This window comes from Gouania willdenowi, chromosome 8 (assembly GCF_900634775.1).
Source record: "Gouania willdenowi chromosome 8, fGouWil2.1, whole genome shotgun sequence".
NCBI lineage: Eukaryota > Metazoa > Chordata > Actinopteri > Blenniiformes > Gobiesocidae > Gouania > Gouania willdenowi.
In genome coordinates, this window is record NC_041051.1 from 17,393,818 (window position 1) to 17,421,482 (window position 27,665).

General features: G+C 39.1%; 2 protein-coding genes across 2 annotated transcripts; one reads left to right on the forward strand and one right to left on the reverse strand.

Moving 5' to 3' along the window:
• The first annotated feature begins 681 nt into the window (after window positions 1–681).
• samd1a (sterile alpha motif domain containing 1a) lies at window positions 682–18,358 on the forward strand. The gene is made up of 7 exons (XM_028454925.1): window positions 682–1,356; window positions 11,535–11,934; window positions 12,921–13,063; window positions 13,158–13,218; window positions 14,387–14,462; window positions 17,098–17,212; window positions 17,316–18,358. Exons 1-7 carry the CDS (start codon window positions 994–996, stop codon window positions 17,460–17,462), a joined length of 1,305 nt encoding a protein of 434 aa, XP_028310726.1. The 5' UTR covers window positions 682–993; the 3' UTR covers window positions 17,463–18,358.
• On the reverse strand, window positions 16,746–27,421 carry tecra (trans-2,3-enoyl-CoA reductase a). Its single transcript, XM_028454954.1, has 12 exons — window positions 27,166–27,421; window positions 26,772–27,059; window positions 25,902–25,953; window positions 25,714–25,758; window positions 25,494–25,597; window positions 21,308–21,423; window positions 21,012–21,117; window positions 20,792–20,864; window positions 20,661–20,704; window positions 20,518–20,575; window positions 20,338–20,426; window positions 16,746–19,050 (listed from the first exon to the last, which is right to left on the reverse strand). The coding sequence occupies exons 2-12, from the start codon at window positions 26,937–26,939 to the stop codon at window positions 18,877–18,879; spliced, it is 1,029 nt and encodes a 342-aa protein (XP_028310755.1). The 5' UTR covers window positions 26,940–27,059; window positions 27,166–27,421; the 3' UTR covers window positions 16,746–18,876.
• Window positions 27,422–27,665: the final 244 nt, after the last annotated feature.

Consider the following 27,665-nt stretch of genomic DNA (forward strand, 5'->3'; position numbering starts at 1 on the left):
TTCATTTATTTTTAATGTTATCTTAAACATCATCACATGTGACGTCAACCAATATCACCTTTTTTGGCTAATATTGGACGATAATGTCTTCCATTTCTAATATTAAGCAACCACTGAATGTGTTGTAATATAAAGTACATTTAGAGTAATAGTAGTGTGGGAATGATTTTAAATCCAATTATAAAAGTGTGAAAATGTAAAGAATTCTCTTTGGTTTCAGTGAAAACAGGTGTAGATGTTTTAAATAAATATGAAATGCCTTCTCTGCACTTTTTAATAGTTGGATTTTGAATATCATTGTTTGCAATCAATACTGATTCAATGAGATTTTTAAAAAAAACTACTTGAAGAGAACAGCTAATCAGCAGTTATAGTTGGTAAGTCAAGAGAGCAAAGCTGGATTTTGCTATTTACCCTCCAATGTAAAAAAAAAAAAAAAAAAAAAAGGCTGTGAATTATTTCTGTATAGACCTAGAATAAATAAATTAGATCAGAAGAAATCACATTTTCCCTATGGAAAGCTTGCATAAGCAAAATTTGTATCAAAAGAACAAATGCCTCATACTTCTAAAAATGTTAATTTGAATACTAAGGTAGAACCTGGGTTATTTTATATAATTATCTCTTGCTATTCCTGTTCTGATCAATAATAAGTGACTAAAACCTGATTAAATAGGTGTTGAACAGCATTCACAGAGCCAGCCTCAGTAGACGCCGCCATCTTCCGCGCCCTTTCCGCGGTGAGAGCGCTCATTGGTTCCCGTCCAGGACTCTAAAGTCCACCTTAAAAAAGCAGTCGAGGGAAACTTTTCCGTGTATCTCGGTGGTTCCACCTTAAGCGCACACGCACACGCAGGAGGCGTTCAGCGAGGTTTCCGCTTCTCCGCGGCTCTCCTCTCGGACCGCGGCTCGCTGGAATCACCGTGTGTAACGTTCAAGGCTGACGGACAGACATCAGGACACCAGAGCCACTGACGGAGCCCCGCCACGGATATGTCTGAGTCCAAGTACCGAGAGTGGATCCTGGACACTATCGACTCACTGCGGTCCCGTAAAGCTCGGCCGGACTTGGAGAGGATTTGCCGAATGGTCCGGAGACGACACGGGTCCGAGCCCGAACGAACCTGCGCAGAACTTGAGAAACTGATCGTGGAGCAGACGGTGCTGAAAGTTAACTACAAAGGCTCCATCTCCTACCGGAACGCTGCCAAGGTTCAGCGCAGGAGCCGCAAAAAATACGATGCGTCGCTGGCCACGGCGGTGAGAAGCAGCGCTGCGGAGGACGCCAGCCACTCCGACCTGAGCAACGGAGACAGCGCCATGGGGCCCGCGGACCCGGACGAGGACGAGCTGGAGGTATGTGCGGGCTGAAGCCGGTGTGGGGGGGTCGGATGTCACGGCACATCATGGCCCATTAACAGGTGGAGGTGAAATGTCTGCTTGAGCACCGCGCGCGTGTGTGCGCGTGTGTTATGGGGGGAGGTGGTGGGGGGGGGGGGGTGATTTTTGCAAGTGCATCAAACTGCCGCAGACGGGGAGCGGCGGTTGGGAGCGCGAGCGCTGCCGCGGTGTGAAACAACTGAAAGGTGCGCGTGTGGCTCATTTCACACCGCGAGGCACTTTGGATGCACGCTGCACGCGTTGAAACACGAGACAGTCTAAAGTTGGTCTGTCCCGTCCGTCCATGAACAGACGAGCCTCCATTACTGCCGCAGAAAACGCTTTTTAAGCCTCAAACTCGGCGTTGCGTGGAGGGCAGGGAGGGGGGTGTCAAGTCTCCGTGACTCGAGACCGGATGTGGAGCGTGTGGGTTTTCAAATTAATCGCCGTAACAATGGCGTTTACGTTTATATTTATTTTTTTATTAGAAACATAGCAAAAAAAAAAAAAAAAAAAAAAATGCAATAACAAGTCACAGAATCCGACATCACAATGAAAAATAAACAGTGACGTTTTTACCTCCAAAATCCTTTGGGAGCAGATTGCGCTTCAACGTTACCTGAGAGTACTTCAAGAAACATGTCATTGGTGCAAGATAGTAAAACATTGTTAAAAATAAATATAGAAATACACAAAAATAAGTGGGTAAAAATAAACAAAGGGTATCCATTGCAAAAATAGAAAAACCAAACACAAACCAGAGATCAGCATCATTAAAAAGACAAACAAAAAGGGGTTTACAATAAATTGTATTCAGAAACAAGCAAACACACATTTTCATCTTGGCAGTCTTCACTTTTTTCATGTTTTTTAATAAAAAAAAAAAAAAAAAAAAGTTCCTTTTTAAAGCAGGCCCTGATGATTTTGTCATGCGTGGTTAATGTACATAGAATTTGGCTATAATGTTAATATCATTTACCAGATTACCATTTTTATCCTGCTTTCCACATGTTCCACAGTTGGGCATTAACAAAAAGCGTGCTCTGTTGTAGCGCTGGGAGATTTTGCCTTAAAAAAAATCTCAGATTTTTTAAAAAATAATTCCAGTTTCGATTCCATTTTTTTTTAATGCACTTAAAAATTACTGCAGACATCAGATATTTTCAAAAGTGCAACTTTATTGCTGTGATTGTCTTCAAGAGTTAAAATGCATAGAAAAATCCCAAAATAAAAGGTAAATGATTCTCTCTCATTCAACTATTTCAAGTGTTAACCCTGGTTTAAGCTAAAGTGTAACAACAACTTCACAGTAGCTTCAAGTTTCTGATTAAGAAATCAGAAAACTACATATTTTATAACATGTAACATTACAATTAAAAAAATAATAAACTCTTCCCTTAGCATCTCAGCATAGTATGAATAAAACATTAAACATCCTGTGTCACACACACATATAGCCTTATCGAAGGGTAAACAAAGAGGGGGCTGGCTCACTTCGGAACGCAAAAAAGTCCGAAAAAAACTGTGGTGGAAAAAAAAAATTAAAATAAAAAAATTATTATTATTATTATTTTTTTAAACTCGAATTTGCAAAATAAAAATTGTTTTTATCTTCACATTCGATTCATCAATATTTTTTTTTTTGCCCAGCCCTACTCTGTTGTCTCTATATTGACTTCACAAAGGTGAAATTTATCAACATCAAATTTCAATTTTTCTTGGATATAATCATTCAACGGGTACATTTAATTTAGTATCTTAAAATGTACTTCTTTATATTTTGGGGGAATTGAGAATTTAAGATATTTAGTCCTAATAGCTGAAATTCTAATTTGATTGCATCCTTTCGCATTGAATTTTCCATAGCATTTAAATGTTACCATTGAATAACATGTACTTAATTAAAACTATTTACATCCAAAATATGTATTTATTCATTCATTCATATATCATGAGTTTAAGGGGTCTGCTGTCTGTCCAAGATGCTGTAGCTACATTCTGATGCCGGTCCATGGCAGGGTTAGCAGTGACACACAATTAAAGACGTTTACTTATTCATCCATTCTGGAAACTCTTATTAAAATTATGTACATGTTTTTGGACTAGATGGAAACACGAGTACCCAGACTAGTTGTTTGTGCATTTCCTCATGGTATTCTGTTTTCAAATGAAACTGTGTTTAACATTGTGCTTTTAAAAAAAAAAACTGACTATCTGACTTAAATAGGGAAACTCGCTGCATATTGAAGCTATTTCCAAGAAAAAAAAGTGCCTGACCTTGTTTTTTGTCAAGGTACAAAAACAAAACCACAGTTTTTTCCTCCCTGTTTGACGGCCAAATTATAAACTGCTTGTATTAGTGAATCCCTGTATTTGGCTACAGATAATAATGTGTTTGAAGTTATTTTGTCTGTGGGATATAATTAACATTAGGTTGTCCATCAGTCTTTGTTGGCCTACAGGTAGTTATTTGGGGTTTTGTGTAATTGGTACTAACCAAACTAATGGTAAAAACACGTTGTTTAGAAGTCATAATTAGGAGAAATAAATCAAATTGAGCATTTAGGTTTACTTGTGCATGGTTGTGTCTATAAAGCAAGAGTTTTAATATATTTTGATATCAAGAATTTCTGTTGACCCTAAAGACATCATTTTTTATTTTCTTCTAAAATTAATTTTTGATCAATTTCCTTATACTTTATTACAAGTACAGTTTTGCCAGCTCAGATATTTTTAGACTGCATTTTATTATTATTATGAATTGTAATCGTTATTATTATCAATAATAATAAAGTGAAAGCATTGAACACAGTTGTTTAAGATTGTCTACTGTTTTAATTTGTAAAATAATTATAATTAACAGCATTTTTTTTTCGCTGAGTAATTTTTTTTTTTTTTTTTTACATTTTTTATCAATTACTAGGCATTTCAGGTGACCCCATTTCAACTCCAGGCGACCTGACATGGGGTCCTGACCCCAAGGTTGAAAAATAGTGGTTTAGATAAAATAAAAATAAAAAACAGATCAGAATGTTTACGCAGTTATGGGGAGAACATGCAAACTCCTCAAAGAAAAGTTCAGCATCTTATTGCCTTATTTTATTGTGTTCTAATGTTTGATTAACAGAGACAAAACAGGCAACATTGCACCAAGGAAATGATATTAAGCCTCTTCACCAGTGTGACTTTTATTTTGGTATGTGATATGGAAATGGTTTCTCTCCAGTAATGCTGACTTCTTGAATTGGGAGTGGGAGAAGGGGAAAAAAGTCTCCAACACCGCGGATGTTGGAGCCTGTGGGGGACGCTGGGCATTGTTTACTTCATAATTGCTTTATTTGTGTGAACGAGGTCGGTCCATCCAACACAGCGTGTCCCATCCCGGCTCCCTTACACACATGATCCACCTTCACGTCTAACACTTAAAACGCCAAAAAAAATACGTGTTGCTGCGGAAAAATAAATTCGATGATGTCTCGTTTGGTCGGTTGGAGGCTGAATAGCGCGTTTAGTGCGGGATGCGCCGGTGTGTGGAGCGATGTGCGCCGCCGTCGACGCAGCGCATTAAAGTCGAACCCCTAGATCCATTGTCGGACACGCTAGCGAGCCCGGTCACGTACAGAACAGACGCCGCTGGTTCCTGCCCGTCTGGCTCCACACAGCAGCGCTATGAGCCATGTGTTACATATTCACCACCGCAGTGGCCGCTGATACAGCAGGACCCCGAAACTAACGCGAAGCGGCCACAAACTGTCCGTCCGCCTCTGGACGGCGGACGCAACTGTCCGAATTGGGTTAAGCTGAGATCACGCTGACTTTGTTTCCTGCGCGTGTCGCTACCAAAAAAAAAAAAAAAAAAAAACCCAACATGCAATCACTTTGATCACAAGCACGAGCCCCTGTGAGGGTTGCCCAGGTTTTGCGAGGTCACACGCAGACGGTGACGTGTCCGATAACGGACTCATGCGCGTTTGGTCTCATTGCCGAACAATGCGATGCTGGATCAAAGTGAGGCGGGTCTGTGTTGGGCTGTGATCGCAGAGCGGTGGGGTCTGTGGTGAACATCATTGGTTTGTGTCCGCCGACACAATGGCGAAGTGTTCACCCAGCCTCTCAACTCTGTGCGCACTTTAGAGGAAACCAGAGAAACCCCCCCACCACCACCACACCCCACCCCCTCCTTTATCTCAGCCCCTGTTGTAGCCTCTCACGGTCTGATCACACACACCACAAAGCTTTGGGACGCTCGATGCGCGTCCACGTTACGTCCATGCGCGGTTGTGATTTAAAACCACAATTGGAGTGAAATGTGTGGATGTTGGTGTGAAGTTGTTGGTGAAAGGCTGCTGGAGGCGCAGCGCGAGGGGGGGGGGGGAGGAGGAGGAGGAGGAGGAGGGGGCGGGGGCTGGTGCGCCCCTGCGCTCCGCCGCTGGCTCTCCAACACGCACGGAACTCTCACGGTCACCCTCAACAAAGACCCAGAGACAGACGCCTTCAGGACGGCTTCGTGTTCTAAAAAAACTTCAACACGACCAGAGACCACAGACTGGTTCCTCACAGGCAGACATTGCGACATCATTTAGTGTGAGCGTGCGATCACGTGACCCCTGCAACTCCAATGCAACTCCACGTGACAACAAACCCCCGTCACTACAAAGCTAATGTTTATAGCTACGTGGCTCAGTAAGGCTTCCCCATCAATCTTTATTTCATGTGTTCTTTTTACACTACATGTGTCAAAGCCAAGGCCCGGGGGCCAAATCCGGCCCTTTAGAGCAGGGTTTCTCAAATGGGGGTACGTGTACCCCTAGAGGTACGTGATGGTACTTGAGAAAGACGTTGCAAAATTAACAAATAAAGTGTGGCGTGAGATTACCTGAAATAATAAAAACTATAGAAATAAATCTATTCAGGAGTCACTAAATCAATGTTTTTCAACCTTGGGTCGAGACCCCATGTGGTGTCGCCTGGAGTTTAAATGTGGTCGTTGAAATTTCTGAAAAAATACAATCGATTTTTTTAATTGTTATTCTAACACACAATCTGAAACAACTGTATTTTAATATTTTCACTTTGTAAAATATAAATCTAGTTAAACTAAAATGCAGTATAAAAAGAAAAAAAAGAAAAAGAAAAAAAAAACATCGGAGCTCAAACTGATTTTTTTCTAGAACTACTTTTTGATCAAAGTCTTTGAGGTGGCCAGAAATTCTTGATATAAAATGGGGTCACAACCTCAAAAAGGTTGGCAACCACTGCACTAAATACTGTTTTTTCCACTAATTTACGAAATGTAAATATGTGTACTCACTCATTCATTCCATCATTATGCTCTATAGTTGTTTTCCAATAGCTTTCTATGCAACATATTGCATTGGGACAAAGGGGGTTCCACCTGCTTTAGAGCATCAAATTTGGGCCCCTCGAGAAAGTAATAAATGATAGAAAAAATATGAAACATTTTGTAAATTACACACTAATTCAGTTGTAGATATCTTAGCCTCTACAAATAGAAAAAAATAAATTAAAATCCACATTATTTGCAGAGCTCAGTTTTTCAGCTTTTAAGCTTAAATTGCTGAAAGAACTCTCAATTTTTCCCAAAACTGGCAAATTTTCTTCAAATTATTCCACAAAATTCCAAAAATCAAGGAAATTTAAGCAAATATCCTGCAGGGACTGATTTACTCACATACTTTATCATTTATACATGGAGGTACAAACATTAATGTTGAAATGGCTCTTTTTCCCACCTAAGATCCGTGGCCCACTTAAGATCAAACTGGTTTGTATTTGACCCCTGAACTGAAATGACTCTGACACCCCTGGTTTACAGTTTTATTCACAAATGATAAAAGCAATGTTTCTGACACTGAGAGTTGCCCTAGATCAGTCATGATCAATCCATCTTTCAATTTGAAGCTCACTTCAAGGAGTCCAATAAGGTCAGAGTTTGAAAAAAAAAAAATGTGGCTTTATGTCAGTGGTTCCCAAACAGGGGTATGTGTACCTCTAGAGGTACAGGAGCACATTGCAGTGGGTACTCAGAAAGATTTCACAATGAATGTAATAATAATTGGGATATGCTCCTAGTTCTTTTTTAGGCTTTTTAAATAAATTCACCACAAACTAACAGTACTAATGCCCAATAAAGTGCTATATTTTCTTGTAATTTTTTAAAACAGGATTATTTTATGCTGTAGAAGCCATTTAATCACACTTCTGACAGTAGAAGACAATAATTAGCTGTTTGCGTACTATTGAAGTAATCACGTAACGGCTACATTAATTAAAAAAAAAATTAGATTTTAAATTCCATTCATTGTTTTGAATTTGTAGATAAAGCCTTAGGGAACCACGGTTTGACACACATTTATGGAGAGGGTACTTATGATATGTATATGATACACATGATTTTACATACATGCAAAGGGGGGTACATGGGACAAAAAAGTGAGCTTTTTGATAATCAGGTGCTTGTTGACTTCTTGGAATATTGTGACACTGTGAAACTGCCCTTTGGACTCTTTATTTCTCACACTATTAGACTACATTTTATTATTAAGATTATTTTATATGATTACATGATCATTTTATTGTAGTTTTTACTATGTTTTGTACTGTGTAACTGTCACTGTATTATCAGCATTGATCAAGGAATGACGATGTGGATGTTAATAAGCCGACAGTAATCAATGGACTGTTCTATCTGTTAGGATTCAGGCCCAGATGTTCAGAAGGATGTGATGTATCACCATGTCGTCAATGGCTCAGCAGCTGCAACACTTCTTAGACCCAAAGAGAACAGTGATTGGATTAGATAGCAGAGAATAATTCCGCTGCAGATTAACATACAAAGCCATTTTCAAAATGGATGTTTCGAAAGTGAAATTGATTTTCTTTACACATATACCATATCATCTGTGTGTAAAGTTTTATTTGCATTTCTCAAAGGATTTCTTGATTTTATCGTGTTACCATTGACGCACTTTTGATGCGGAGCTAGCAAAAGAGACTCGATGCATTGCGATGAGGTTTGTTGTTGCAACAGAATTTATTCCATCTATAACTTTTTGTAATACATCAGTCGTTATTATCCCCCGCCACAAAGTGTGAAGGGGGTTATAGGTTTGAGCTCCGTCCGTACGTGCGTCCGTCCGTCCGTCCGAGTCAAAGGGGACAGCTTTTCTCAGAAACCGTTTGAGATACGATATGATGACCAGATTTGCTGTGTGGCTTCAGGGTATCAATACCTTGATGGAGTTCGAAAATGAGAAGCGCGCAATTATTTTTTTCCCCGAGTTATTGCCCTTTTTTCGATTTTTTTTACTCCGTTCTAGGCATCTTCAAAGGGGACAGCTTTTCTCAGAAACAGTTTAAGATACGATAACCAAATTTGGTGTGTTGCTTCAGGGTATCAATACCTTGATGGAGTTCGAAAATGAGAAGTGCGCAATTTTTTTTTCCCGAGTTATTGCCCTTGTTATTTTTTTTTGTTTTTGTTCGAGGTATCTTCAAAGGGGACAGCTTTTCTTAGAAACCGTTGAAGATAGTTAGTAATTTTATATTCTGATGTGATAATATTTAAGTTCTTAGATTTAGGAAAAGGTTGGGAGTTATAATGATAACTAATCTGGCGGGGGATGTTGATGACTATATCTTCCTGTTTAGCCTAACATTGGCTTCTTTAGCCATGGCAACATCTTGAAAAGTATTAAACATGCAGGAGACCTTGGAAGGCCTTGGTGTATTTAATGGACTGTTCTCATCCTATTTTATCCTATTCTATTCTCATCCTCAGCAATAGGGCATTAGTTGCTCTTAAGGACAAATCCTGGTGTAATGCAGTGAATATAAATACTGCTTTAAACGTATTTATGTTGTCACATTTTTTAATAAGTGCACATTCAGAGAGAAATTATGGACTCCATATTTGTACATAAATACAAAAAAAAAAAACACAGTTATACATAAATAAAATAAAATGTAATCATGTTGTTAAAAAAACATTTACTAGCAAAAAAAGCTATCGCAACAGGGAAAAAATATGGGTTGTCAAATGTAAAAATTCTTTGATTCTCTTTTCTATAGCTGACATTTTTTCAATATTTAGCTCACTTTATTCACATTTAGACATGTTATATATGTAATTGTCAACAATTTGTTTGTGTAAAAAAAAAAGCATATTAATCTAAATGCAAAATGTAAATGATACATTTTAATGCTGAATTTAATTTCATAGTTCTAAATGTGTCACAGATTGTCAACCTATAAATGTTTAGAGAATATTAAGGAAGCCAAGTCCGTTCCATTGGTTTTCCAAGGACTCGCTCACAGATCTAAAGCTAACACATACGCATTTGCCATAAATGCAGTAGAGAAATATAAAATTAATCATAAAAGTTTAATTAACCATATTAGGCATGTTTGGCACTATTTCAGTACATTGAAATACCTTTAATCACATCTGATTGGGGAAAGCCAATGTCAGGCTTATTCATACCTGGGTGACCTGATGATTGAAAATGATGAAATATGAAAATTAACATTGATATTTAAATTTAATATTTTGACTTTTATTCCTTTGTTTTTTTTGTTTTACATATAAAAAATATTGTTGACAATTATCTTTAGCATGTTTTACGTCAATTTTTGTCTAAAATGTGAGGAAATTTTGCTAAATATTGAAAATGAATCAGCTAGAAAATCATCACAGTATTTTTGCATTGGGCAGCCCATAATACTCTGGGTATATCCGTTGATGGCTTTGCCGCAGCATTAGAACAGGACAGACAAGTACTACAGAGGAAAGCATGTCTTTACCAACCATTGAATTATTAATAGGTTTATTTTAGTCCACAACATGGCTCAAAGTTGGTCAACTTTTGACCGAAGCAGATGATTTGTTGCATTGTAAGTAAAGTTTTGCATGTAAATCTCCTAATATGGGTGTCATTTACCAACACTGGAAACCGTTATTAAGTCAGTGATGCTCAACATGTGGCTCTTTGACCACTTTTCACTGATTTCCTTCGGCCATTTTGCAACGTCCTTAGTTCAATTTTTGGCCCCTTTTCAAAAAGTTCTGATAAATGTTTCAGACTTTAGCTACTTTTTGCCAATAAATATCCCCTTTCTTTCATTTTTGCAAGTTCTTTTTGACACTTTTATCAAATTGTTCTTGTATAATTTTTTTGGCCACTTTTCATCCAAATAAGCTAACTTTTGCCCAATAAATACCACAATATTGTGCCATATTTTTGCTCTTTTTCACTATTGTTTGCCACGTTTTGCCCATTAAAGCTAAAAGTACTTTAAGCAGTAAAACTTTCACTATTACATGTACTCTTTTCTTTTTATCATCTGTACTTTTATTGTATTGTAAGTTAGTTTTTTGAAAAGTGCTGTTTAAAAATAAATGTATTATTTTTAATGGTTTAAGGTTAATGCTCAGCTAATGCTAGGTTAATACTATTGTTTGGCTAATGCTAAGTTAGTGCTAATGCTATGTTAATGCTATTGCTAGGTTTATGCTAATACTAGGATTGTGGCAATGCCAGGATAATGCAATTGCTAGGTGAATGCTGATGCTAGGTTAATTCTAAAGCTAGACTAATGCTTATGTCAGGTTAATGCTATTGTTAGAATAATGCTAATGCTAGGTTAATGCTATAGCTAGGCAAATGTTAGGTTAGTGTTCATGCTAAGTTGATGCTATTGTTACGCAAATGCTAGTGCTTGGTTAGTGCTAATGCTAGTGCTTGGTTGGTGCTAATGCTAGGATTGTGTTAATGGTAGGCTCATGCTATTGTTAGGCTACTGCTAGGTCAGTGTGCTCATGTTAGGCTAATGCTAGGGTAGTGTTGTTAGGCTAATGCTAATGCTAGATAATGCTTATGCAAAACGAATGCTAAGCTAATGCAGTGCGAAGCGCGCCAGCACATGCATCCTCACTTGCATTTTCTTCAGGAAATGCAAATATTGTAGTTTTTATTATTATTATTATTATTATTATTATTATTATTATTATTATCATGCTGTTTATGCATAAATAATGAGTCTAAAATGCAAAAATTCCAGAGATTTGTGTCTATTGATCAATTGAAGCTTTAGTGAAACTATTGTGATAGTAAAGGGTTGCTCTCATCCTGTAGGCGGACACGTCGATAGCCATGGACACAGACAGTAATGCAGACGAGGAGGGAGCCGACGAGAGCCGGGATGAAGAGGCTGAACCTTCTCCCAGTCTCCCACAGGAAGACTCGGCCCCCTCCACGGCGGACAGCGGCCCCGTCCGAGCCGCGTCGGCTCCCTGCTCCCCCTCCGTCACTCGGCCTGATTCTGGATGCAGGTCTGGCTCGGCGTCAGGCTCCGACTGCGGCCCTGGCTCCAGTCCAGACTGTGGTTCTCTCCAGAAGGCTGGTGAGAGGCCCAACTCCTTGTTCCCCTCCAGCCCAGGGGCCCTCGCACACAATGAGCTGGCTTATGGTTCCACTGTGGGCCCAGCAGAGAGCCAGCTCCCAGGAATGCAGAGAGACAACAACGTGCACCCGGGTAGATAAATATGCTACAAATGTTGCACAAGTTATTGTTTGATGTATATGCTAATGCTCACTGTGTGTGTGTGTGTGTGTGTGTGTGTGTGTGTGTGTGTGTGTGTGTGTGTGTGTGTGTGTGTGTGTGTGTGTGTGTGTGTGTGTGTGTGTGTGTGTGTGTGTGTGTGTGTGTGTGTGTGTGTGTGTGTGTGTGTGTGTGTGTGTGTCTCAGGGTTGGGGTCAATTACATTTTTCATTTACGATTGCAGTGAACTGCATTATTTCCAATTACAAATAAATTACAATTATGTTTTATCCTCAAAAAGTCACTTTACAATTATGTCGTCAACTACTAAAGTTCAATTCCAATTAATAAGAATTACTGAGCCTGAATTAAATGAAAGTAAACCATCCTCTTGTGCTAGCTTTCTGTTTTATCATCTTTTATGATAACGGGTCCAAAATCAGCTGTAAAATACACTAAAAACTAATATCTATCATCTAATTTCTTTTCTATATATTTGTTCCCTTGTTAGGCTTCCTAATCAATTAAAATATAGGTTTTAATATTTTTGGTGTGGACATTTGAGCCTTTTTTGAGTCACTATACCCCTCGATTTATTATTTTTAAATGGTAAAAAGTGGGAAAGCTTGATGTGGAACATATTTTAATAATTGTTAACTACCTATGTGTGTAGAACTGTACATAGAACTGTAACATGGTTCCCCAGTTTAGCGTTAAATTATAAATGACAATTTTTTATAGAATTTTCATGGAAATTATAATTAAAAAGTCAATTATCTAACCTAAATTACAATTTAATTACAATTACAACAAACCGATTTCTGAAATTACACCATAATTGTAATGAGTTATCAATTACACGATTACAATTGTGACTGAACCCGTTTGCTTTCAGTGCCATCCTGGCAGCGTTTGTCCTCAGAATAAGGTCTAAATGAGGTTTAATTCTGTGTGTAACTGTATGATTGTGTGTTTTCCAGTGGAATCCACAAAGCCAGCCGTCCACTGTGTGAGCCCCACTCCCTGTGCTTTAAACAACATCAAGAAGGAAGACGGAGCCAAGCTGGAGGACATAAGCCGCTCCTCCTCGGACCAGTTGGTACCAGACTATGCAGCGCGGCAGGTGTTCTGGATCATTTCTGCCTGGTTCCGTCTCCCTGATTCCTGCCCGTTGTGCGATTTGTAATCAGTTTTGGTCTCTTGTGTGTTTCCAACAGGATGAGACGAAAAGTGTGTGTGACGCAGGATCAGAGAGTCTGAGGTGTCTGCCTGATAACTGTGAGTTACAGTCACTTTCTCTTTCTCTCTCTCTGTATATATGTTTATCAGGGTTGGGGTCAAATATAATTGTAATCGCGCACTTGATAATGAATTACAATTATGGCATAATTGTAATTGCAACTGTAATTGAAAACATATGTTGCTGTTGTAATCATAATTGAATTGTACAGTAATTGACTTCAGATAATTGACTTTGTAATTGTAATTGTCATGGAAATTCTATAAAAACTACAATTTAATTAAAACACAAAACTGGGGAACCATGTGAGAGTCCTATGGCTTACACATATGTAGTTAGCAATTATTAAAATATGTTTATAATGTATGTTTAATTAATTTCTGCAAGTTCTTTTTGACATATTTATCAGTTTCAGCCGCATTAAATCATTGAATTTATTATGTTGACGAACCATCAGCAGCTTTTACACCTTCTCCCATACTCGACTCACATTTGGCTCAGTGCATTGTGGTCAATGTGGCGGGAAACAAATGTGACCTTCAACATAGATGGTGGTGATACGTATGAAGTCCTTGGCTGTGCTCCCACCATAGGCAATCCGCCATTGGCTACAAATACTGCAGCACCTCAGAGTGGTCTCTAAGTAATTACTTGACGGGGGTAAACAACCACAAGCATCGAAACCTCCGCATCAATATATACGCTAAGGTGCAGAACGCATCATGAATGGAAGTCACGCTGACTTTAGGTGTCACATGCACGACAAGTAACGTTATTGTCAGCTTCTTGTGAAAATTGGCTATTTATTTATTTATTTATTTATGCAGTTTTACATTGCGTCTAATAGGAAAAGTTGACGTATGATTTCTCCATGTGGAACCCTACAGAGCACTTCTGGCCTTCAAACCATATCCATTTATCACCCAAGCCCCATTAAATGTCTAGTGTAAAGGCGAAAATTACCTTAAAACCACTACTATTTATATACTCTTTATTATATATTTTGTACTTTTTAATGAAAAGTCTTTGGTTGCCATGTCAACAGAAATCAGTGTTCCTCACAGGCAGTCATTTGACCCGAGCACCAGCTCAGTTCTCCTCCTCTGGCCAGGAAGTCATTATGTCAGCGATAAAGATGATTAATTGACTTTTTGTGTCAGAAAATGTTGAAACTGTGTTCTAATGTCCCTTCCCTTTTGTGCACAGGCTCACTGAAAAAGATCAGCCTGCCATCCTTCAAAGCCACAGAGGGAAGTCCTCTGAACGGCGGCAAAGACGAAGTGTGAGTGCACAAAGGAATTTCCCTCTCGTGTCACATGTTGGTGGAATACTTTTCTATACGTTTCTCTTTATTTCACGAACAGTAAATGTGATACATGTACAATGAACATTCCACTTATGTTACCTACCTCTCAGTAAAAATACATCCTATCTATTTCTGTTTATATTGGAGGCAACATCTCATATAAACATAAAGTGAACATTTACAATAATAAACATTGCCCATTTAGTTTATATGAACAACAAAAAGGCCATTTAAAGAAAAGTGCTTTTGCCAAATGAGTGAGAGAGAGGAAGATAATGATTTCATGTTTGTTTGACTGTTCGCTGTTTAGACCGGACTGACGGGACCCGGAGGTTATAACGGGACCCAGAAGTTATTGGCAGGCAATGGCCGCAGCTGTGTTGAGAGCAAAAATGCAAATTTCTCTGGATACAGCATTATAAACGCTGATATTTTCTCCATGCGCTTTATAACCAAATGCGCACCTTGGATGTACATGCTGAACGCACACAGAGGCGTTTATAGAGAGAGTTGCGACAACGGAAGAGTTCCCAGAAGTTTCAAATAGTTCCAACAAGGTCCGTTTTTTTCTTTTTTTTCTTTACACACACATTTCAACAACCTGTGACGGAGTATGTGCTTGCGCGCGGCTATTGTGCGTGCCTGTGTATGAGAGAGAACCCGTGGAGGAAATGGAGAGAGTCCCACACGGTAACCAGGTAGAGAGAGACACACATCAAAACACGCCCTCACAAAACGACAACAGAAATGCACAAAAACACACAAAAATGACTCCAAAAAACATAATTACAGAAAAATGCATCAAACACAACAACAAAAATATGAAAATGACTCAAAATACAGAAAACTAAATATTTATACAAAAAATACACAAAATGACAACAGAAATCACAAAACTACACCAAAAAAACATACAAAAATATACAAAATGACTCCAGAATCACACTACAATGGCAACAAAAAGAAAAAAAGAAAATAAATATATATATATATAAAGAAAAAAAATATATATTTTTTTTCTTTTTTTCTTTTTGTTGCCATTGTAGTCTGATTCTGGAGTCATTTAGTATATTTTTGTATGTTTTTTTTGGTGTAGTTTTGTGATTTCTGTATACAAAAAATGCACAAAATCACAACAGAAAGATTCAAAAATACACATAATGACTCAAAAACATACATTACAGAAAAATGCACCAAATTTGTTAAAAAAAAAACAACAACAAACGCATTTATCATGCGCTTGTCCCATAGAATTAAACCAGGGAAATCGCACACGCTATTTTACTTTATATATAAAACCCCTTTAAAACACTACAGAGTATGTACTACTCTTTGTACATCCAGCCTTCCAACACGTACTCATTTGGCCATAAATGACAACTGTACTTAAGTTCCCACTTTATGAATACATACTTCCGACGGGCACTGTACTAGTTTTTAATAATTAAACAATAATTATCATACTCAGTTGAATACAAATAGTTTAATTATTACTGTACCGTATTTTTCGGACTATAAGGCGCACCAGATTATAAGGCGCACTATCAATGAATGAGTCTGACTGGGTCTATTTTCATACATGAGGCGCACCGGTTTGTTATTATTATTATTATTAAGGCGCATTAAGCGAAACAAAATAGTCAGATAAGTCAAACTTTATTCAACTCATTAACAATAACTCTCAACATTGTTCAGGTTTAACACATAAAATGCAGAACAATACACACTTTTTCAGTTCAGTATGTTGAAGCACGGTACCGGTACATATCACTCCACGAGGCACCTGACTACGGTAGCCCTGAAGCGCCAAAAATCCATCAAGCAGTGCAGCTTCATAGTTTACCAAAGTTGTACTAAAACATTTTGACATATTAATTTCATACATAAGGCGCACCTGATTATAAGGCGCACTGTTGATTTTTGAGAAAATTAAAGGATTTTACATTAAGTGCCCACAATGCAATGCACGGTGGAGAGTAAATGATGTTCATTGATCTATGAGGCATACACTAGTATTTTATCTAATAAAATAAATAAGATCTGAGCATTTAACTACAATCATTGTATCTTTAAGGAGGTTATGATTGGGTGACAGTTACTCATCATGTTTATGTTTAGAGGACTGGTGCAGGTTAGAAGCCTGAGTGGGCTGCAGAGTTTAGTTGGGCAATCAACATTTTTATATCCTGTTTAGCACGTCCATGTATAACTGATAAATACAGCATAAGCATGAGAGATGAATCTTCTAGTGAAAATGCAATCATTTTATGACTTTTTTTTGCATAATTTAGGGCATTTTTGTGGGATTGTTTGTAAGAAACCACAGGCTTTTAGAAGACTGAAGTGTTTTTTCGACAATTGCAATTTAAAATAACTGCATTCGTGGGATTAAGGCCCTGGAAAATAGCGCACCCCTGTAAATACTGCAGCATTTCATGTATTTAGAGAGGCTGAGGTATCTACATCTGAATTATTTGGTAGTTTATGCAATGGTTCTGCTTTGTTTTGGGTTCTTTCCTCCCACGGACCAAATTGGATACTCCAAAGGGCCGGATTTGCTCCCCCGGGCCTTAAGTTTCACACTTGTGACCTAATGTCTTTTTATCTGCAGCTCAGTGAAGAAGGAGAAGATGAGCCAGAACTTGTTACAGTGGACCGTGGCAGACGTGGCCAGCTACTTTTCCGCTGCAGGTTTTCCAGAGCAGGCCGTGGCGTTTCGAACACAGGTTAGAGCCAAAGCACAAAAAAATTATCAAAACCCAAGAATATTTGCCTCCGTGGATTAATGCATCGTCTTATTTGTGGAAAAATTAATTCTTTCCTTAACAGGAAATTGACGGCAAGTCCCTCCTCCTCATGCAGCGTAGCGACGTCCTAACCGGTCTCTCCATTCGACTTGGCCCTGCTCTCAAAATCTACGAACGTCACGTCAAAGTCCTGCAGAGGACCCACTTCCTGGAGTGTGAAGACCTCTGAAGGGACCACAGACTTTGCTGCATTGACTCAAACATGCATGCAGCGCCCTCTCACATCAGGACCCAACCACCGGCCTTCAAATGCAGCACATGTGGAAGGTGCAGGTGTGAGCGAGGGGCGGGTCGGGGAGGGGGGACCAGTGAAAGTCCGTTTCACTGTGACAATGACCACAAACTGAAAGTTAAGTCATCCTACCTCTCATTACCGTCTTTGGTTTTCACAGTTTTCATTTTCACCCACACGAGCCGGTCTTTGGGTGAGCGGTGGGGACGTTTAGGTGAAAACAACGGGTGCTGCTCAACCCCCTGAGGAGGACAGAGCATTGCACCAAGCGGTGCCAACGAACCACACACAGACTTTGTCATGTTTTGACCAAAATTTCATCTCAGTTCTGGGCGTGCGCCTTCAGTTCTACAGCTGATGGGAATGCTGGGACCAGTTCTACACTGACTCGTTATAAGAGGCACCCAAACATCAGCCAGGCTATCCATGGAACTGCATTAAAGCCTGATTCCTGGCTTGGGTTTCTATCTTCAGTGTTGCTCCGAGTATAATATGCTTCTACATTTCCTGTTCGGTCAAGAAAAGAAAAAAGAAAAGATCTGTTCGACAGATTTAAGGGAACAATCACAGACCGACACAACCTGCAATACAAATTCCATCAAACAATATACTCCTATTAAGATGTGATATCTTTAAATCCAACGTCTGTTTACAGAGCAGACATCTTGCAATATTGTGTTACTACTCATTTAGAGTTTGTCTAGTCTTTGTGTTGTGACCTCAACCAGACACTTCAATTGTAACATTCCACATGATGTAGTCGACATTTTCACCATTTCTCATTTCTTATCCAGACAACACTGGATTGCGAATAAAGTTCAAGTTTTCGTTCACTTTCTTGTCTTTTATTATTCTTATTACACTTAAAGGTTTAGTTGAACAAACTTGTTTCCTGTATTTTTATTTTTTAAAGCATTTGCTCAGTTGTGCGTGTTTACTGTCACAGGCTCTACTCATTCACAGCTTAGGTTGGGGCACATTGGTGAGTATTATCACCGTTATTGTGAAAAGGTCATTTTAGAAGTATCAGTGGGGGGGACAATCTGATTGGATGATACAAGTGTTTCAGCAGCTCCAGGCTGCATACGTACAGAGAGAGAAGTAAGATTGATCTGCACTGATGATCCTACAAATAAACAAAATAAAAAGACCGTAATATTTAATGTATGCACGTTAAAGTAAGACTTCACTGAATTTCACTTGCTTCGTCATCAGTCTGTAACGGCCCGAGCACTCACCAATCCAACACTCAGTGACCACCATGAATGAAGTCCATATGATGTCCAAAGTGATGGAGGATCCTAAACACTGAGGAGGTGGATGGTTGTAAACCGTGTTTCAGGTGCCTTGCTCACAGGATGAAGGGCAGTATGGAGCAGCGCAGGGTGGGATAATCTCTGAACTCTTTCAGGTAGCTGCGATGTTTGCCTCGCGCCCACACGGCCATCTGTACGAAGGCCACCACAGTGAAGAAGGCCACAGGCACGCACTGGGTCATCACGGTGAAACCCATCCACGAGCCCACCTGGGGGGCACAGATCACACAGGCACAGGTGAGTGAGGGGTGCAGATACTGGGAGGAGCCACTAGAGGGCAGCACAGGGGAAATGCATTGCACAGCGGGGGCCACAAAAAGGATATTATCTGATCCAAGGGCCACAAAATCAGAATATATATAATACAGTAAATCTTCTCAGCCTTTAGAATATTAGAATTTCTGCCATTTTGTGTGTTTTTGGTTTGTGTGTTATTGAAGTTATGCATTTTTGGATAGTTGTGTGTATTTTTTTTTTAAGGTTTATGTATTTTTGTTGTCACTTTGTGTATATATTTTAGTCATTCTACGTATTTTTGTTGTTTGTATGCTATGAGTCATTTAGTGTGTTTTTGTTGTCATTTTGTTTTGCAGTAATTTTTGTTTATCTTTATTTTTTGTTAATTTTGTGTGTTTGTCTTGTAATTTTATGTAACATTTAGTAATATGTGGTGTTTTTTAAGTAACTTCATGTAGTTTTATGTATTTTTGGAGCCATTTTTGTACGTTTCCTTACAACAGAGGGCCGCATGTGGCCCCCTGGGCAATAAGTTGCCCATGTCTGGTCTAAAACTTTATATTTTTTAAATAATTCTTTTTCTTTTTTTAATTTATATATCTATATATATATATACCTACAACATTTTGACAATATGATTTATTATTAATTAAAGGTTTGAGCAATGAAACTTTTAACATTGCCTTTAATTCTTCACAAAAAAAAAAAAAAATTCAAAATTATTATTGGATAAATATACAATATACATGTCTGCTAAAAAGTTAACTAATATTTATAAATCAGCCAATCAACATAAAATTTACTAAAGCACTTGACATAAAGTATTGGGCTGGTTAGCGACAAGTTGTTTGGTACAACTTGGTTTGTTTCAATAATAGCAATAATAATAACAATAAGTAAAACAACTGAACTTTAATGTTCATGAATCCAAGAAACATTTTTGGCTTTGCTTTCCTGCGCTTTATCAGTTTTGTATCAATGTTTATTAACACATGGGCAAAACTAATTAGGTGGCACACTCATTTATTTTGGAATAAGTTGAAATAGATGATTGAAAAGATGTCCCACTGGCATAGAGATGCAGAGATTAACGGCGGGAAAACATGAATATTTTTGTAGTTTATGATTAAACTCTTTGTATCATCCAGTGGAACTGCTGTGTTTTTGTTACTTCCTGTTTATTGAAAACACTCTTTTATGTAAAGATTTGATCAAATCATATTTTCTTTTAAAGGGATTTGCGTGCTGCAGCTGCTTACTTCATATGTGTAGTTTGGACAGGACACCAGCCAAAATATCCACGTGAAGGGATTCTTGGTTGGGTATGGAATCTTCTTTGTTTTTGAACCTGAAACAATAAAGTTACATTATATTATATTGCATTAATGTTGGTTTTAGAACCCCCCCCTAAAGTGTATAATTGTAACAAAAAGGCTCACCTGAAGATTTGAGGTTACGAAGTGCAATGTGGATGGAAAAATTACCGACTTGACAAAACTGCAGCGACAAAACAAATCTCCACATGATTTTGTGCACACTCTAGTTGACACGTTTAAAGACATGGAACCTGATCACAACTCACCAGGAAAATGCAAAGACCCATGTTCACCTGCTGCTGCCCATAACCTGTCAACACGTCATGGGGGAATGGATTAACATGGAAGTCAACTTTGACCAATGAGCTAAAGTCAGCCTGCGTTGGTCAGCACTTACAGGGTGGGGTGTAGAGTGGGTGGTTAATGTAGTACGCCATCCAAGCTGCTGTGCACCAGTAATAGCCACAGTTCTAGAATAGAATGAAACCTGATTAAGACCAACAAAAAAAACACAAAAAAAAAGTCCAAACAAGTGCTTCACTCACATTTTTTCAAGAGTTTAAGACATTAAAAATCAAAACATGGTGTTCAACATTTGAGGTCAGAAGCAAAGTCACCTTAAATATGTTTCTGAGCGGCATGGTCCCATGGGAGATCCGGTGCACAAACAAGGTCTCCAGGATCCTCTTGATGTAGTGGAAGGAGTGACACATGCAAGCCAAGCTGCAACGGAACGCGCACAATGCATGAAAAACATAGCAACACATTTAGCTGTGATTATTACACCATATTTGGCTCTGACTCAGAAACCACACTGCTTCACAACGGTCTGTCACGTTGATTAGGGATCTGTGCAAAGCCCAGGATTATGTGTGAGACGCCGCAGCAGATCTTGGGGCGAGCTGACACTCACTGAACGACCCAGTTCTTGCTACTGGTGAAGTCATACTTTGGAGAGTAGATGAATGGAAGGCGGAAGTAGAACATCAGGTAGATGATCAATGGGCCGACACACTCAGAGAGGAACACCTGAAGTGAGGAAAGTGGGGTTTTGAGAAAAAAAGCAAGACAACTGATAAAAAAAGCAATATTTGGGGATGATCAGTTTCGGAAATCTCTCGCGTGAGTTCAAAGGTCAAGAGGGATAAACTTTCCTTGGCTGACAACGATTCTGACAGAGATTTCGATTATTTTCACCGTTAGAGTAAGGATTCCTTGAAAGATGTTTTGTGGAAACATGGTATCATTCTCCAAGGCAGAAATGCTGAGTTAGCTGCTAAAGCTAACGCTGCACATGAGCTGAAAATTCAGGTTTTTCCTGCTTTTTAAACAGTGACCAATCAGCTCTTTAGTGTCCATCCTGTGCACTTCCTTCAAATTTGTAAATTCATTTCAATTAATAGCTTAATAAAAATAATCATGGACCTGGTTTGTGAATGGTGTACCTTGTAAATTTACCTTTTCAAATTGAAAACTCATACTGTTCTTTTCACACTCGGAAATCCTGCTTGTCCCATCAATAATAACAATAATACATTTTGTTTATAACTGCTTTTCAAAAACTCAAACACACTTCATAGTTGTTAAAACAATTACACAAATCAAAAAAAGAAACTAACAATAATAAAGGTAAACACAGAAAAAAATACATAAGTTAAAAGCTTGGTGGGAATGTGCTAACAGAGCTAGGTCTGTCACTTTAATGCTGTTTCTCTCATCGGTTCACCTAAAGTTCTCGGATATGTATGTGTATCGATCCCGGGTAGAGTACGAATTCCGCCAGCTGGAGACCCAGGCAGTCGGTGTTATAGTGCACCAGGGGTCACCTGTGTGGAAGCGAGAGGACTGTCCTTGCTTCCATATTATTGCTGAGCTGTTCCCATTGGTTTTTAAAAGTGCTCGGATCGGTCTGAAAGTGGCTTCAGCTGAAAGCCCTGGTCCCTCCGCAAGTCTGAATATGATGTGTATTATTAATATATATATATATATATATATATATATATATATAATATAAACACTATTAAAACACTAAAGGTCTCTGGAATAAAATTACAAACACAGTTAGTTTACGAGCTTGTTTACGTTTATATCCCTCTCGACCTATGACCCCCCAGGTCGAGCATGTGCAGTTCCAGAGTGTGAAAAGGCTTATTTGTTCTCGCTCAGACTGTTCAGAAAAAGCAGTGAGTTGTTTAATTGCTCAAGTGAAACTCTAACTCATGATAAAGAGAGAGTCTCAAAGAGGTCCTGTCATATCCTCTCTGCACAAACTATGATTAAGTGAAGCAGCACAGCTGAGAGTGAAACTGATCCCTGAATCAGCACCTCCAGCAGAAATCTGGCTCTGAGTCCCAGAGCAGCAGCAGCTACTGGTGATCTCAGTACGTTACAGGGCTGTGTCAAAACCAGTGGAGGCAGGAAATGGACCAGTTGGTTGTACAAATGGGAGGAAAGAGGTGCAGCAAAAGGAAAGTGAGAGGTTAAAGGGACTAACGCCTTTGGGAGAAATGAGGTCATGAGATTAGATGTCCTCTCTATCATATTTTATCAAGTCACCCCATGACAGAAATGACCCATAAATACTTATACAATCTAAGTATAACTATTACTAAAACACAACTGTTCATTCATTGTTTGTGTTATATTTCTGAGAATAATAGTAATCTTTGAAATGTGCTTTTTTCTCCCTATTTGCTATCTTTGGCCATCACAGTGTTAAAATAACAAAACAATACTTTATTGCACAAAACGAACAATTGTGTTACAAGCGTGGCCTTAAACTTGAGCGAAATATTTAGTATATAAGATAGCATTTCTAAGTTCCAGATAAGTCCATATCAAATGTTAAAATTAAAGTTAAGAATAGAACTTTTTTGCTTCTGATACAATACTGATATTGCAGTCTTTTGTATTGTTGGCTGATACAAATACAGAGCTTTTATATTGAAGTGTGAAATGTTAGTAAAGGACTGATCAAGTGATATTACTCTAACAGAGATACATAGTTAACATCAGGAGGTTGAAGAAAAAGTCAGTCATTTATTATTAACCAATGGGTTACATGCATTTGAATTTTAAACACAAGAATATTCTCTAACACTTTACTTGAAGTCTTATACATAAAGGCTGAACTTATGCTGTCATTATTATGACATGACTATCATTAGCATTAATAAGGTGTAATGAAGGCTGTAATTAAGTGTCTCTCATAACCCTAACCCCTAACCCTTCGTTACTCTAACCCCTAACCCTTCGTTACTCTAACCCCTAACCCTTCGTTACTTTAACTCCTAACCCTAACCCTAACTCTTCGTTACTTTAACCCCTAACCCTTTGTTACACTAACCCCTAACCTTAACCCCTAACCCATCATTACTCTATCTCCTAACCCTAACCCTTTGTTACTATAACCCCTAACCCTTCGTTACTCTAACTCCTAACCCTAACCCTAACCCTTCGTTACTTTAACCCCTAACCCTTTGTTACACTAACCCCTAACCTTAACCCCTAACCCATCATTACTCTATCTCCTAACCCTTCGTAACTCTAACCCTTAACCCTTTGTTACTCTAACCCCGAACCCTAAGCCTAACCCCTAACCCTAACTCTAACCCTTTGTTACTCTAACCCCTAACCTTAACCTCTAACCCATCATTACTCTATCTCCTAACCCTTCGTTACTCTACCCCCTAACCCTTCGTTACTCTAACCCCTAACCCTTCGTTACTCTAACCCCTAACCCTTTGTTGCTCTAACTCCTAACCCTAACCCTTCGTTACTTTAACCCCTAACCCTTTGTTACACTAACCCCTAACCCATCATTACTCTATCTCCTAACCCTTCGTTACTCTACCCCCTAACCCTTCGTTACTCTAACCCCTAACCCTTCGTTACTCTAACCCCTAACCCTTTGTTGCTCTAACTCCTAACCCTAACCCTTCGTTACTTTAACCCCTAACCCTTTGTTACACTAACCCCTAACCCATCATTACTCTATCTCCTAACCCTAACCCTTTGTTACTCTAACCCCTAACCCTTCGTTACTCTAACCCCTAACCCTTCGTTACTCTAACTCCTAACCCTTCGTTACTATAACCCCTAACCCTTCGTTACTCTAACTCCTAACCCTAACCCTTCGTTACTTTAACCGCTAACCCTTTGTTACACTAACCCCTAACCTTAACCCCTAACCCATCATTACTCTATCTCCTAACCCTTTGTAACTCTAACCCCTAACCCTTTGTTACTCTAACCCCGAACCCTAAGCCTAACCCCTAACCCTAACTCTAACCCTTTGTTACTCTAACCCCTAACCTTAACCTCTAACCCATCATTACTCTATCTCCTAACCCTTCGTTACTCTATCCCCTAACCCTTCGTTACTCTATCCCCTAACCCTTCGTTACTCTAACCCCTAACCCTTCGTTACTCTAACCCCTAACCCTTTGTTGCTCTAACTCCTAACCCTAACCCTTCGTTACTCTAACTCCTAACCCTAACCCTTCGTTACTTTAACCCCTAACCCTTTGTTACACTAACCCCTAACCCATCATTACTCTATCTCCTAACCCTTCGTTACTCGCTTCGTTTAACACCCCACCCTAACCCTAACCCCTATCCCTAACTCTAACCCTTTGTTACTCTAATCCCTAACCCTAACCCTAACAAACCCAAATAGATCCCTCCACCTAACCCAAAAAATTACCAACATACCTCCAAAGGTGTCATAATTTAGCGAAGAACACTTAATGACAGCCTTCATGACACAATATTCATGCAGTGTAATGTCAGTCTTAGGTATAAAACTTCAAGTAAAGTTTTCAAGTAAAGTAAATCCACAAAAAACTATATAATATATAGGAGATTTTAGATGCAAAAATATAATATTGTACCAATAGCTGATATAAATGTTGAATCGGGACAGTTTACAATATGCAGAGGTTTTATACACAAATTGTCCCCTACACACTAATAATCAAATCAAAAGACCAGAATATTGTCCAAATGGACAAATATGCAGCCAAGAGTAATTTTCCTAACATGTGACATCCACGTCCACATTGCCTAAATGTTGTGTGTTAGTGTGCAGGTGGACTCACAGTTCCCCATGTGAGCTGTGGTCCCAGGTCACTGAAGTAAAAGCTGGCAGTGGTTCCCACAGGAAGCGTCTGCAGAATCTCTTCATCCCTGAGACACTTGGCCTCTGAGAAACACCATCAACTGAGTTAAGACCTGACAACATCTTAATGTGCCATCACAGCACACCTCAGTATGTTCATCATGAGATTAGATGAATAAAAAGTGCTGAGACTAACGTACTTGGATCCAAACGCAGTGACTGCCTGGCTGGATACCACTTTGGGTCTATGGAATAAATAAGTCAATAAACATTACTCATAGCTGATAGCGATCAATTCAAAGAGTAATACATCTATCTGCTTGAAATCTTTCACATCAACAGGTTCTGTGTTTATCATTTTGTATTACTCATGTCACTTCTTACTCACATGATTTATGAAATAAAGCCTTAATATCCAAAACAGTGGCTGTTGGCTCCACCTACAACGTACAGAAATACAGCACGTTTAAAATAGCTTTCATTCACAACATTGAATTAAACACTCTTTAATAGACATTGGAAATAATGTGTGTGACGCCACCTCTTAGGTTTCTATTTGGCAGCCGTTTCTCGCTATACGCAGACTATGCAGATGTGTTAGACAGGTTGGCCACAAGGGGGCCTCAAAGCTGCAGGTTCGAACTCAATGCATTTTGGGAAAATGAAAAGTGCCAACTGCCAATAAACAGGCAAGATGGAATGAGACGAGTGACAGCCAACCGATCTTCACTGAGGTGAGGAGCATAATGACAGTCTCCATTAACGATTCGCTAATTCATTCAATTCAATTCAACTTAGTCGATTTCTCTTTGAAAAAGGTCTGGAAATCTGTCTTTTGGATTCTCAGAGACCAGAGGTCATCCTGCTTAGGGCCTCCAAGCGGCTTAGTTTAACTCTGTGTATGGAAAATGTCCTGCTTGCATTTTCCCTTTTTCACCTGCAATACTATCCTTCTTGTACGAGAGTGATCTAACCCTTCTACTGATACATGCTGCCCTTCATGTCTCACTGTCATCTGCTTGCTCTCTGTAGCCAGACCAGCAAAATCAAATTCACCTCCCGCTACATACAAGAAATAGAACTAAAATGGACTTTACACCACTGGAAAGGCTAAAGGATACTATTATTATCATTTGTAACTGTCCATTTCATCAGAGTTGCGACACAAGTTTAACTCAGGAAAACAATAAAAGAGCAGAATAAATAATTATATACAGTAGATAATAGTAGCCGCTAACGTTGAGCGCAAACCCCTCACCTTATCCAGCAGCAGCAGTTTCTCTTTTGTCTTCAGGTCCACAATCTCCACCTCAAAGTACACAATTCTTTTGGCCTTTTTCGGGGGTTTGGGTTTCGGCCTCGGTGCAGATTTCTTCTCTTGATCAGGTCCTCCCACATTCTTTGCCTCTAAGGCAAGTACATCCATGGCAATGTCTGATCCCAAACCCTAGTCGATCGATGTCCACAGAAACAAGTTAAAGCTCCGCTTTCCTCTCAATGCAGCCCAAAATTGTCTTCTCCTCTCACAGATGATTTATCCCGTGGACTTTTAGTCCCGAAGAGATGTGTGTCAGTGAGAGGAAAAGTGCACGAGAAAGTTAAAAGCTATATAAAGAGTTGGTCTAAAACCATGCAGGACACATGTTGCTCACCTGAACAACAAGCTCTTCATGATCCACTACCCCCCTGCATTCAACAATCCGCACTGAAGACGAAACTGGAGAGCCCCAGGCCATAATCCATAGACCACCATTTGCAGGGCTAAATATAAGTAGCCTGATTTGCTCTGCACTGACTTGGTAACCTTGGAAAGTTACATAGAGTCTGTCAGATGCCAGTTCGCTCTCATTAAACCAGCGAGACACATCTCCTGTCTGCTGGTCTCCTTGTCCACTTGCAGAGTGACGAGACTTTTCTGAAAGGCTGATCCACAAGATGAAAGACCTGCACATGCCAAAGCACTGCCCCCGCCTCCTGACCACCTGTGGGCTCCTGTTCCCCATTTCTAACATCCACAACAAAGACCATGTTTATTTCAAGGACTGTCGTTCATTTCTAAAATACCTAAAGAACATTCGTAGTGGGAGGAGGGTGAAGAAAACGCTGATTGAGTAAAGATCAGAGAAGCTTTGAAGGTGCAAAGAGTCACTTA